This window comes from Diadema setosum, chromosome 2 (assembly GCF_964275005.1).
Source record: "Diadema setosum chromosome 2, eeDiaSeto1, whole genome shotgun sequence".
NCBI lineage: Eukaryota > Metazoa > Echinodermata > Echinoidea > Diadematoida > Diadematidae > Diadema > Diadema setosum.
In genome coordinates, this window is record NC_092686.1 from 6,403,798 (window position 1) to 6,416,464 (window position 12,667).

At 40.3% G+C, this 12,667-nt stretch overlaps 1 protein-coding gene across 1 annotated transcript in view; it reads left to right on the plus strand.

Moving 5' to 3' along the window:
• Positions 1–4,563, plus strand: part of LOC140237984 (protein Wnt-2b-like) — a 14,225-nt gene extending 9,662 nt beyond the window's left edge. Inside the window, 1 exon segment of the mRNA XM_072317916.1 lies at positions 4,558–4,563. Coding sequence (XP_072174017.1) covers positions 4,558–4,563 — 6 coding nt within the window.
• The last annotated feature ends 8,104 nt before the right edge of the window (positions 4,564–12,667 follow it).

A 12,667-nucleotide genomic window follows, 5' to 3' on the forward strand; every position in this document is an offset into this window, starting at 1 on the left:
CAAATATTCTATCCAAAAATGTGTAAGAGATCATTTATTTCAATTCTAAAAATGTACCCGTGGAGTGCCAGAAATCCTCTATGGGGATTCCCCAAGAAATGGTCGAGGTCACTGGGTCAACGGAGGTCAAATAACTGTGTTGCGCTACTCCTTGGTCCGATGATGCAATTTCTTACATGACCATCGACAATCAACATCATACGCAAAATCTTCAAGAGGACCTAAACAAAATTGGTGACTGGGCGAAAAAATGGATGATGGATTTGAACACAGATAAGTGCAAGGTTTTGACAATATCCAGGAAAAGAAGTAAGGTGCAACACGTGTATCATCTAAATAACGCCCCTCTTGAATCTGTTGAATCCGTGAAGTACTTAGGTGTAACCATTACTTCTGATTTGAAGTGGACCCAACACATCAATAATACTGTCAATAAAGCCAATAACGTGCTTGCATTTCTAAAACGCAATCTTCGCATAAAATCTTCTGATGTTAAAGCCACAGCTTACAAAACGTTGGTTCGACCAATTGTTGAGTGAAGTTGAGTATGCTTCTACAGTTTGGGACCCATTCACCAAGAACCTAATCCACCAAGTGGAAATGGTCCAGAGAAGAGCTGCGCGATTCACTTTAATCGCTACCATAACACCTCAAGTGTCACCAAAATGCTACAAGAGCTTGATTGGACCAATCTGGAACAGCGCAGAGAAAATGACAGGCTAATTATGTAAACAAAATACACAATAATCTTACTCCTCTTTCAGCACAGGACTATATCATCAAACAGGCTACTCAGTTAACGAGAGCCTCGCAACCACACTCCTATCAGGTACCATATTCGAGAACTGAATCGCATCGCCATTCGTTCTTCCCAAGAACTGTAAGGAACTGGAATTCCCTGTCGTCAGACATTGTTTCTGCGCCATCTGTGGGATCATTTCGAAACCGTCTAACGGTTGATCACAGTGGCTAGTTGTTTTCGTCAAATTTTCTATGTGCTTGTAAATATCTGTAAATAAATTGTATTATAATGTAAATAGCACCAGTCTGCAAGAATCTTCAGGCTATTGAAGGAGGCAGACTTAACCAGAAGAAGAAGAAGATCTTGGCCAAACTTGCTGGAAGCATAAGTAGGCGTACACCTGGGAATCCCCAATATTGAGTAGGACTGCATAGCGCCCTCTATCGGGTGTCTGATTATATTTCTGGGGAATCCCCGTATGCGTTTTTTTTTTTTTTAAAGACGGCACAGATTGGGGCATGGCGCGTGTTAAACCTATGGGAAAAACGTTGGGTTTATGGTTAGGGTTAGGGTTAGGGTTAGGGTTGGGGTCAGGGTTAGGGTTAGGGTTTGATGGTTAGGGTTAGGATTAGGATTAGGGTTAAGTTTAGAGATAGGGTCCCCAATCTGTGCCGTCTAAAAAAAAAACACGCTCCCCGTATAAGTAGCAGTGCCGTATATTAAGAGAGTCCTCCCAACTCGGTTTTCGGCTTAGGTGTTTTGAAGCCTGTGATTGGTCAAAAGCTGGTTCCGTGACCTACAGGCGCCATGTCGTTACCAAAGTCAATCACGCGGGCGCGAGCAGAGCTCATACGCAGTACCCATTGTTCATTACGCGCAGCTACGCGCTAATATTGCTTGCCTTGGGGACTTCCCCTGAATATCAGTCATGGTGCAGTGGGGATATGTCATTGCCGTAAGGTTGTCAACTTTATTGAAGTAGAAGGTACAACACGAAAGATATTTTGATATCTTATTGCCATAAACTGAAGATTCGTCATGCCTTCCTGCGCAGCATGGCGTTGCGCGAACCGACCTGGCTCTTAGTGTAATGATGCACCGCTTTCCGACAGATCCAAAACAAAGGAAAAAGCGGGAAATCAGAGTGCGACGGGAAAATATATATCTGATTTGTTTTCTTTGGATTCCGGATTCCTCACGGTGTCTTTCAGACTATCCAAGTTTTTATTCACATTTGTATGTCTCCGCCATAAGATACAAAAGTGTCGCCTGAGGCATTTGTTTTGGTCGTCCGTCCGTCCTTCCGTCTGTCCTTCATATCGCAATCAATATTGTGGACACCGTTTGAGGTAATGAAACTTGACATGTATGCTTGTGTGAGTGGACGAAGTTTTGTTTTTAGCTTATAGGGCCTAAACTTTTGTGTAAACACGCTCAAAGTGAAAGGGCAAAGTCATGTATATAATGGTTAAATTCTTAGAATATCACTATTTCCCCCATATCTATATGCAAAATCTGGAGGTATAAGTACAGGTATTTCCAAACGAAACTTACTGCCTGACCGTGATTTTCTCGTGATTTTATTTTATTTTATTTCATTTTTTTTTTTGGGGGGGGGGGTATGGGAGGGGGGTAAGGGTCAAGGATCAATGTCAGGTAAAATGTAATGTTAAAATTCTACTCTCTATTGTTGAAATACTATTATCCATGCAGTTCCTAAATATTGTACCTTGGAAATTACCCAATTCACAAACTTAAAACCAAATATGGTACACGTATTTGCATGCCATCATTACTACTATACACAATGACGCGTGAGAGGGAAAGATTTTGGCCATGATGGTCAAAGGTAGGTGAAAATACTGAAATGACAGAATTGTCTATATATCTTTAAAATAACCGTTGAAAGAATTGCCATGAAAATAGTAGTAAGTAAAAAGTAGTAAGAACAAGTAAGCAAAAGTAAAAATGCTCAAATTCCTTAATACTTGCTCTCTTAAACAATAAAAGACATCCATTCATACTTAGTTCAAGGAAAGTAAACGTTCGACGCATTAAATTAGTGACAAATTTGCCATTTTTTTCTGCCAATTATGTGAAACTGTCGTGTAACATTGTCAAGACGCACTCTACACCTGCTAAGAGAACAATGTAATATGGCGGAGGAATGCCGGTCGCCATTAGGACATCTTTATTTTGTGTGTGTGTTTTTTTTTTATTATTATTATTTGGTACAGATGTCACTAAGGATATCCCTCTTATTATGTTATCCAGGTAAAGAACTTGTGCTTTCGTTCAACATGTCTTTTTTAAATATCATTTTTAAACAATTTTAGATCATTTTACATACCTTAGTATCGGTGACGTCACTTTTTCATGTTGTACATTGTACATAGGTGTATTCCTTTTGAATTACATACTAATGGGCCTTCATGTCAGTTTCATACATATATGGGACTAAATAGGATGGTAATTGATGATTACAATGTATTTACGTGCGAAACAGTAATAACTGTGGAATTCGTCTATCCTCTGCACTGCTAGAATTGTAAATTTATATATCATGTTGTTATACAATATTCTTGTTCCCTGGACAACTTGCTAAATACAATATACATAGCATACAGTCTAGTGAAAGTTTACGATACGACTTGCTGTGAATTCTTCTTTTATTTTCACAGCAATAATTCATCATATATTCAGGAATTATGTCCTTTAGACAGCTTCCCTATTATTTATACGGTATACCTGTGTGCTTGTGTCTATTTGAATGTGTAAAAATGATTGATTGTTGGCTTGTTCAACATGGATGGAATGAAAGAATGTCCCTCCCTCAACCTACCCCCTTTCTCCCCCCCCCCCCTCTCTCTCTCTCTCTGGGTCTAGGGCAATTACCCCCTGGGCAATTACCCCGCACCCTTCCCCTGGCCCTAATCCTAATCCTAATCCTGAACCTAACCCTAACCCTAACCCAAACTCCTAACCCTAAACCTAACCCTAACCCTAATCTTTACTCTAACCTTACCACTAACCAGTATTTGGCCGGGGGGTAATTGCCCTCTGGGGGTAATTGCCCGGATACGACTTAACCCTCCAAGCGCACACGCTAAAACCATAAGCGCACTGTACGCTGGGTAACGACATGGCGTCCAATTTATGAGTTGGCCAGACTCTCTTATATACGGCACTGATAAGTAGGCCTACATAGCGCCCTCTATCGGGTGTTTGCTTATTGCAGCTGACGAAGATTAGAAGTTATTTGACCTTTGACCCCAGTGACCTTGACCTTTTCAAAAATGAACCCCTTAAGAGCAATTTTGTGTTCAACCTGCATCCACCCACTAAGTTTGATGGACATCGGACCAAGGACCTTGGAGGAGTAGAGGAACAAACAGACAGACAGACAGACAGACAAACGGTGCTCAAATTATAGTATGATGAACAAGCTCTTTCACACATCATGGGAAGATAATTACTACCTGCTCCCACACCTTCTCATTGCTGTGCCCCCCCCCCCCGACTTATTACGCTTATTAAATGGGGATTGACAGCTTTCTAAACATTCCGCCAATTATGTGCACCCGATCGTTGAATTTTAGGCATACAAATGCCAAAGCTCCCTCGTGTAGGAGGGAACACCCCTTTCCAGTATGTGCATTCCCTTCACTCAGTCTCCCTCCATAGATTTGATGCGTTGTTCTGATTAACAAATTTACATTTATTTCATCAAGAGTGTGCGCCAGAAAGTTGAATTTAATTTCTAAAACTGGAAAACCTCCCTCCACATTTTCCCCTTGCTCGTTCCCCCTCCATAGAATTAGCTTACTTTGGGGATTAACGTTGTTCAAGTATTCCGCTATTCTGCTATTCTCATTGCCCTGAAGGACCAATTGAAAATCACACTGAGAATGATTGAACAAAACATTGAATTGATTAGTGTTCAGGTAGTTTATTGATGACAGTATAGTTACAATCGGATCATACACCATCCGTTGCACAGTTATAGGGAAGTCTAGATAATCCCCAGGAATTGTAAGAAAATGGTGCTCAATGATCCTCAAAGCCTAGATAAATCATTCACTCAGATGTAAACAGTGGGAACAGGTTACGATATTGCTATTAAAGTATATCTGCCCCCCCCCCCCCCAGTATCCGCTGCATGCTATAAGGATTAGAACCAACACTGCTGTCGGGCTGAAGCTCGATGGTCTAGTGGAGATGACGCCTGTCCGGAGATCAGGAGGTCGTAGGTTTCGAATCCTGCTCGAGTATGTACGCCCATGAGATTTTTATCATGGATAGTACTAAAACACATATCAATTTAGCGCTTATATGCGTCGATTTAGGGCAATTCGTCCCAGTTGCAATGAAAACATCTCGATGGAAGACTTTCCTGAATTTGAATAATTACGCAGTACCCGTTGCATGCTATAGGAAATAGAACCAACACTTGCTGTTGGGCGGAAGCTCGGTGGTCTACAGTAGACATGACGCCTGTCCGGAGATCAGGAGGTCAGAGGTTCGAATCCTGCTCGAGTATGTACGCCCATGAAATTTTTAACATGGCTACTACTAAAGCACTGATCAATTCAGTGCTTATTTACGTCGATGTTACAATGAAAATGGAAACTCTTCCCCTAATCTGGTCAATCCAATGTGTACATACGCGCATAATTAAGAAACACTATCTAATAAATATACATCCATGACATTCACCAAAAGTGTGTACGTGATCCCTGAATCACAGTTCTAAAAATGCGAAATCTCCCTCATGCTGGAGACGAAATTGATCGTTCCGCGCCATCGCACATATCCTCCATGTTTTGCCCTCCCCCCCCCAAAAAAAAAAAGATTGACGTCCCTGTTTGTGTATTGACGTTAACAACACGTTAGTGTGTGTGTGTGTGTGTGTGTGTGTGTGTATGTACGCGTGTGCGCGTGGGTCCATTTGAGCATGGACCCTACTGTCCATGATTTGAGCATACATTGTAATCGCCTCTGTGGACTGAAAACTATCCCCTCCCCTCCCCATTTTGTGGAATAGACGATTAGATGACAAGATCTTGGATCTCGTCATGTCTAAAAATTGTACGCAGTACAACAATCAATCACTATTTAACAATATAAATATAACTGACACATCAATATGTAGATAACCACGGTTTGTTCAATTCTACATCGTGAGGAATTTTGTTCATTTCATTGTATTCTGTTAGATCGTACACCGCATGTTGGACGAAGGTCTTGTGGTGGTTCTATTAGTTTGAGCAGCACCATGCCAAATTTGACTTTCAACTCACCCTACTACAATCTACCGACTTCTAGCGGAGATGTGGATTGTCGGTGGTATGTGTCTGCACCCAGCGGTAAGGAGGTTGAGTTGACATGGAGAGATGTGGAGACATCTTCAGAATATATACAACTATACGACTATCCAACTGGAACATCGTATCAGGTATCATCTTTCCGGGGTGATATCAACCATGAGGATATCTCACCCTTTGTGTCCAGTCGACGCGGTCTAACTCTGTGGCTTGAGGATTATAGCACGGGTAACAACGGGAAAGGCTTTCTTGCAGACATAGCATTGACAGGTTTGTCTACAGTTTTCTGCAAGATCTACAGCGTGTCATTCTGGTCGCTTTCGGATTTTTTTTTTTCAGAAACAAAAATAATCACTATTTAAATTTAGTGGAGATGGCCACATGATTGCAACAGTCGACAAGGTTTGATCAACTGTCTGTGTATCGTGACAGCTTAGACTACTGCATACTTTATCACGATACTCCCAAACAAATAATCAAATAAATTTGTTTTTGCCCTTGATGAAAACATAAGGCAAAAATTATGCTCGAAACACAGTACCATCATTTAGATGATGTATCGCAAAACTACTAATGCTAATGAAAAGTGCCACCCCGGAGAAAACTTGTAATCAACAGTTCTTAGAATCTTGCCTTAGAAGTTACGCTCAACACATTCAAATAAAATCGCGATAGGCCTACATATCCAGAGTTTGTTCTAAAATGATATGACTGTCGGGGATATTCCACGGCTATTACATTTTTCTTTTTCTTTTCGTAATGATCGGTTTGGTGTCATATATCAAATCCTTTTGAATGTAAACTATTAGGATATATATCTCTCTCAACAAGCACCGGAGATTGACACTTTTTCTCTTTTGCCCCATTATCTAGTTCTTTCAGTATTTACCACCTGCCAACTGAAATCTCATTGCAAGTTGCATTATTCTTTTTTCTTTTTACAGACCCTATTTCTTACCAAGGACCAAGGTCTTGTGGTGGTTCAATAAGTCTGAGCGGTGCCATGCCAAACTTGACTCTAAACTCTCCTTACTACGACCTACCGACTTCAAGCGACTATGTGGATTGTTGGTGGTACGTGTCTGCTTCATCAGGAGAACAAGTGAAGCTCACATGGCTTGACGTGGAAACGATCAATTCTGCTGTCTCTGTCTATGATTACCCTTATTCAATGAACTACCAGGTGTCTCACATACAAACTCACCTCGACATGAAGATATCACCGATTACCTCTTCAAGTAACGGACTAACCATACGTTACGATGATTTCTCAAGCAGTGACAATGGTCGAGGATTCCAGGTGGAATTACGCTCCACAGGTATGGCTACTGAGGATAACAAGTGTATACAATTAGTTTGGCGTGCAGTTAAGTCAGATAAGTAAAGTAAGTTATGTAAGAATTCACAAGCACCTTCTCTTTGAATTACCTAGGTTTTAATCATTCTTGATAATGACAGAGATATATCTGTGTTTCGAATCGATTTCGAAGAGGGTATAGAATCTTGTGTATCACAGTACTAGTGGCAGTAGCAGGCCCTACGTCCTTGTTTCATGATGTAACATCCGTTTTAAGTGGCCTGTCCGTGATTTAAAAATAAATTGAAGACTATGATCCCACATGTTAAAAGGTCAAACTCCCATCCTAGCGCCAAAACAAGTTAGAAGTAAAAAAAAAAAGCCTTCCAATAAGCACAAACAACGAACAAGTCATGCACACCACCCCTTTCCAACACGCAGAACACATGAAAGTCATGATCGTTAAAGTTCAAAGGAAGTTTTGCTGTTTGCTGTGATTGCTACGCAGATATGGAGCCGACCTCGCTGGCAGAGTCCTGTGGAGGAACAATACACGTGACTAACGCAGCGGCGGTCATACCAATGTCCACTCCCCACTTTACGTCAGACACCACGAACGTAGACTGCTGGTGGCACATCATAGGCCCAGTAGGCCAGTACGTTCACCTAACTATACTCAACTTCAGTACCAATACATACGAATATGTCGATATCTACGAACATCCATCTTCATATAGTTCGTCTTATCAGACATCGCATCTAATGGGCCACCTGCACAACACGACTAACGTGATATCTTCAGGAGGAGATCTCTCAATAAGATACAATGATGGGAGCAACAGTCAAAACGGGCCCGGGTTTTCGGCTGAAATTCGATTCATAGGTAAGGCCATTTAAAAAAAAAAAAAAAAAAAAAAAAAAAGGTGAAGAAATCGAGCACTTTAGGAATGATGTCTGTTGTTTGACAATATTTGCTTTCCTTGGGATGTACGAAATTTTAATGTTCATCAAATTATTTTACGGGATGAGATCACCAAACCGCCTCATGGGTTAATGATTTTTTTTTTCTCTAGTTCAAACATTTGAGACCTAGCAAAGAACAGACACCAGGGGGCCGGTTGCATAAAACATTTAAGCTGAGAAAAGCTCTGGTAAAAGCTGCAAAGTCGGGTTAGTATGATGCTGCCATTGACTTTAACACAGAAGAAATTCTGTTAAAAATCAATCTTTTTCTCAGGCAAAAAGTTTTATTCAACACGCCCAAAATGTTATGAATTATACACACATCCCATTTAAAACATCGGATTGACTCACTGACGTAAAGTTTTTTAAACACCTGTTTACATGTTAAAGTGATATTCCGAGAAATGAGTTGATCAAATTTTAAATCGATACTGATCAATGACCATCTGAATTTGAGTTTCACTTTGAGTTTGAGAAGTTAAGAAAAATGTACTGGTGTCGTCTTTTTATGCCTCCGCCACAAAGTGGCACCGAAACATTATTTTCGGGTGGTCCATCTGTCCCTCCTTCCGTCTTCGATTTTGTGGACGACGTATGAGGTGTCCAAATGACACTTGGCATACATGTAGTATGAGTGGACGAAGCTAGAACTGTTCCTATCAACCTTTGCGCACACATGCACAAGGTCAAAGGTCAAGGTCAAATGCTAAAATTTCACTGTGTTCCATTATAGGTCATACCTCTTCAATGCCTTAGTGTATTTTCATGAACTTAGTGCACACATGAATTACCAGATTCCGATTCTCGTGGTCGAGTATACGTCACTTCCGGTACTGCTGGCGTGAAACAAACAGTTCGCCTGAACAGTACATAATAATAATAATAATAATAATAATAATAATTGCATTTATATGGCGCTTCATACTGACGTTTCTAAGCGCACTGTTGCTTCTCATACTGTTACGACCACAATCACTCTGAGAATGATCGCACAAAAGAAACCATCAACTAATGTTCAGGCGGTTTATTAACAGTGATATTGTGGGTACAGACTCGTAATTGGTTTTCACATCAGTACAATAATGATCAATAAAACAATTATAAATCGGTAATAGAATCACTTACATATTATGTTATCAAGTAGTCCTTTGAAAATGTTCAGATACGATGTTCGATGCACCGATGAATGATCCTTGACGCACCGATGAATGATTCCTCCGACGTAACTCCAAAGGCACAGGTTGCATTAATCCACAGTATAAATCCGGGGTAAAATCCACGATAGATGTCCACAGCAAAACGTGTAGAATCCAAACGTTATGACGACCACGTCCAGTGCGGCGTTGAATGATGATTCACTTTATAATGTCCAACGAGGAATCCAGCCCGTCACAGCTTTGCCGTAATAATGTCCGTTGACACTAAAATATGGAGTCTATCTCCAACGTAGGCAAATTAATTCTCTGCAGGCAAAATGTCTCCCAGGCCTTATCTCCACAAACACAGTTTGTATAGCAGGTCAGCAGGTAACACAGGACTGACTATAACAAGTCGCTTCAGAGCCAGAAGTGACGTATCTCTCAGAGCAGAGGTGTTGGGTACTCTGCCTACCTCAGAATTTCTCCGGCTTATATACTCTCCATTCACCCCTTTCTAGTACATTCTGTAATTTTCTCCAACCTGGGGCCACATACCTGAACATACTAGCAAGTCCAAATTCCAGGAATCCTGGATGACTCACTGCCTAATATGTGCATAACATCATTGCCAAAATTAACTACCAATCACATTGGGTTACGAGGGCAGTGCCTCACTCAGCCAGCACTTCCTAGAATTTTCTGGAATGGGGTAAATCATTCTAGATTGAGTGAGCTATAATGTATTTCCTGTCACATGCATACATGTACTGTAGCTACATTGTATACCATGTAGAAAATTCTCCACTGATCTGGTCAGCCTGTATGTACTATATCTATATCATATAGAATGTTCTCCATTAATCTGGTCACCCCGTATACATACACATTAAACAACCATGCATACAGCCTTGATACATGTACATAACTACTTGTGTGTACATTTGTGAAAATACAAATAGACTAGAAAACACGCAGCTGGAGTGAGAATCGGTGTGAATGCTGACTAAGCACAAGTATACATAGTACGAATCTACGTGGTGATAGGGACAACACGGCTGAGTCGGCATTAATAATCCTCGATGCACTGTTTTTTTTTTTTTTTTTTGGGGGGGGGGGAGGGTTTAATTTATCAAAACCATTTCTTACAGCCATGGGTATGTTCAGATGGACCCAGATTGCCTGACATTAATTCTTTTTGGAAGTTTTGGGTCGGAGGTCAACCGTCAAGAGTCAAAGGTCAGGTTAAAATGGTCAAATTACAGTATTTGATGCTAAATTTACACAATCTTCTCTATACCCTGGAAATTATGGAATGTATGCACTTAACAGTGTAATTAAACTTGGGTTATATACAATTTTGTACGTGCACTATAAGCTACACCGTGACTATGTAGGAAAGTTTTGGGACCTCGACCAAAGGTCGTTAAAAAATGCTAAGAATCGATTGTTTTCCATATTTGGAAAGTTGCTCAAGTGCTGTCATGAAAATTGGTGCATGATTACCAAATAATTATCATTTGCCAATCACGTGAAATTGTCGTCTCACATGGGCAGTATAATTATTGGGCAATATAATTATTGCCCTATTTAGGAGGACAGTGAAATATGTCGGAGGCATGCCAGTCGCAGAAGGTACATTTGTAGTTTCTCCAATCCTTATAGACCAAACTCCGCAATACAAAAGCGGAATTTCACTACCATAAAGGCCTTAGTTTCATTTTAAAAATGTGCTTTTTTGTATAGATAACATTTCAAACGGTCCCATCCCAGCACCAACCGTAAAGTAAAAATCAAACAAATAAAAAAAAAACTCAAATAAATCCAAGTAACGAACAAATGTAAACCATCCCTTTAAAACACGCATAACACATGAATGATCGTTGCATTGAGTTCAAAGGAATTTTTATTGTTTGCCGTGATTTCTTTCCAGATATGGAGCCGACCTCGCTGGCAGAGTCCTGTGGAGGAACAATATATGTGACTAACACAGCGGCGGTCATACCAATGTCCACTCCCTACTTTACACCGGGCACCACTGACGTGGACTGCTGGTGGCACATCAATGGCCCAGCAGGCCAGTATGTTCACCTAACGATGCTTCACTTCAGTACAAATACATACGAATATGTCGATATCTACGAACATCCATCTTCATATAGTTCATCTTATCAGATATCGCATCTAATGGGCCAGCTGAACGATACGACCAACGTGATATCTTCAGGAGGAGATCTCTCAATAACATACATTGATGGGAGCAACAGTCAAAATGGGCCCGGGTTTTCGGCTGAAATTCGATTCACAGGTAAGGACATTTCCCCCCCCCCCCCTAAAAAAAAAAAAAAAAAAAATGAGGAAATCGAGCACTTTAGGAATGATGTCTGTTGTTTGACAATATTTGCTCTCCTTGGGATGTAATACATTTTAATGTTCATCAAATTATTTTACGGGATGAGATCACCAAAACCGCCTCATGGGTTAATTTTTTTTTTTCTGTCTAGTTCCAACATTTAAGACCTAGCAAAGAACAGACGCCAGAGGCCTGTTGCATATAACCTTTAACCTGAGAAAAGCTCTGGTAAAAACTGCAAATTCGGGTTTATGATGCTGCCATTGACTGCAACACAGGAGAAATTCTGTTAAAGATCAACCTTGGTTTTTCTCAGGCAAAAAGTTTTATTCAACAAGCCAAAAATGTTATGAATTCTACTAGGTGCTACAAAATACATTTTCCATTTTTGATCCTTAACAGTTCGAAAACTATACATCAGATAACACTGTCATTGATGTGAGCAATAGCTGAATAGTGTACAATCTAGTTGAATGTGATTTGAATATGAAAGCATGAATCAGTTTCGGTAAATCCATGATTGATTTTAAAGTTAAGTTCCAGATTTTGGTCAAATTTTAACCCTCTGTACAAAATTGAACTTTACACAAGAACGAATGATGTGTATGTGAGTGCGTGCTTACAATGACCATGAACAATAGACATGAATACCATGAATATCGCCTTCTCAGAGCTCTGCTGACTACGCTTCTGGACTCTTGCTCCAAGGAATATGAATGTTTTATTAATAAGTCATGATGGATTGCTCTGGGCACTGCTAGTCTCAATGGTAAAGGGTAAAATGCATGCACATGAGAAAAAAAAAAATAAGCGCATGTTTTTTATGTACTTGCATACACTACATTTCAGGAT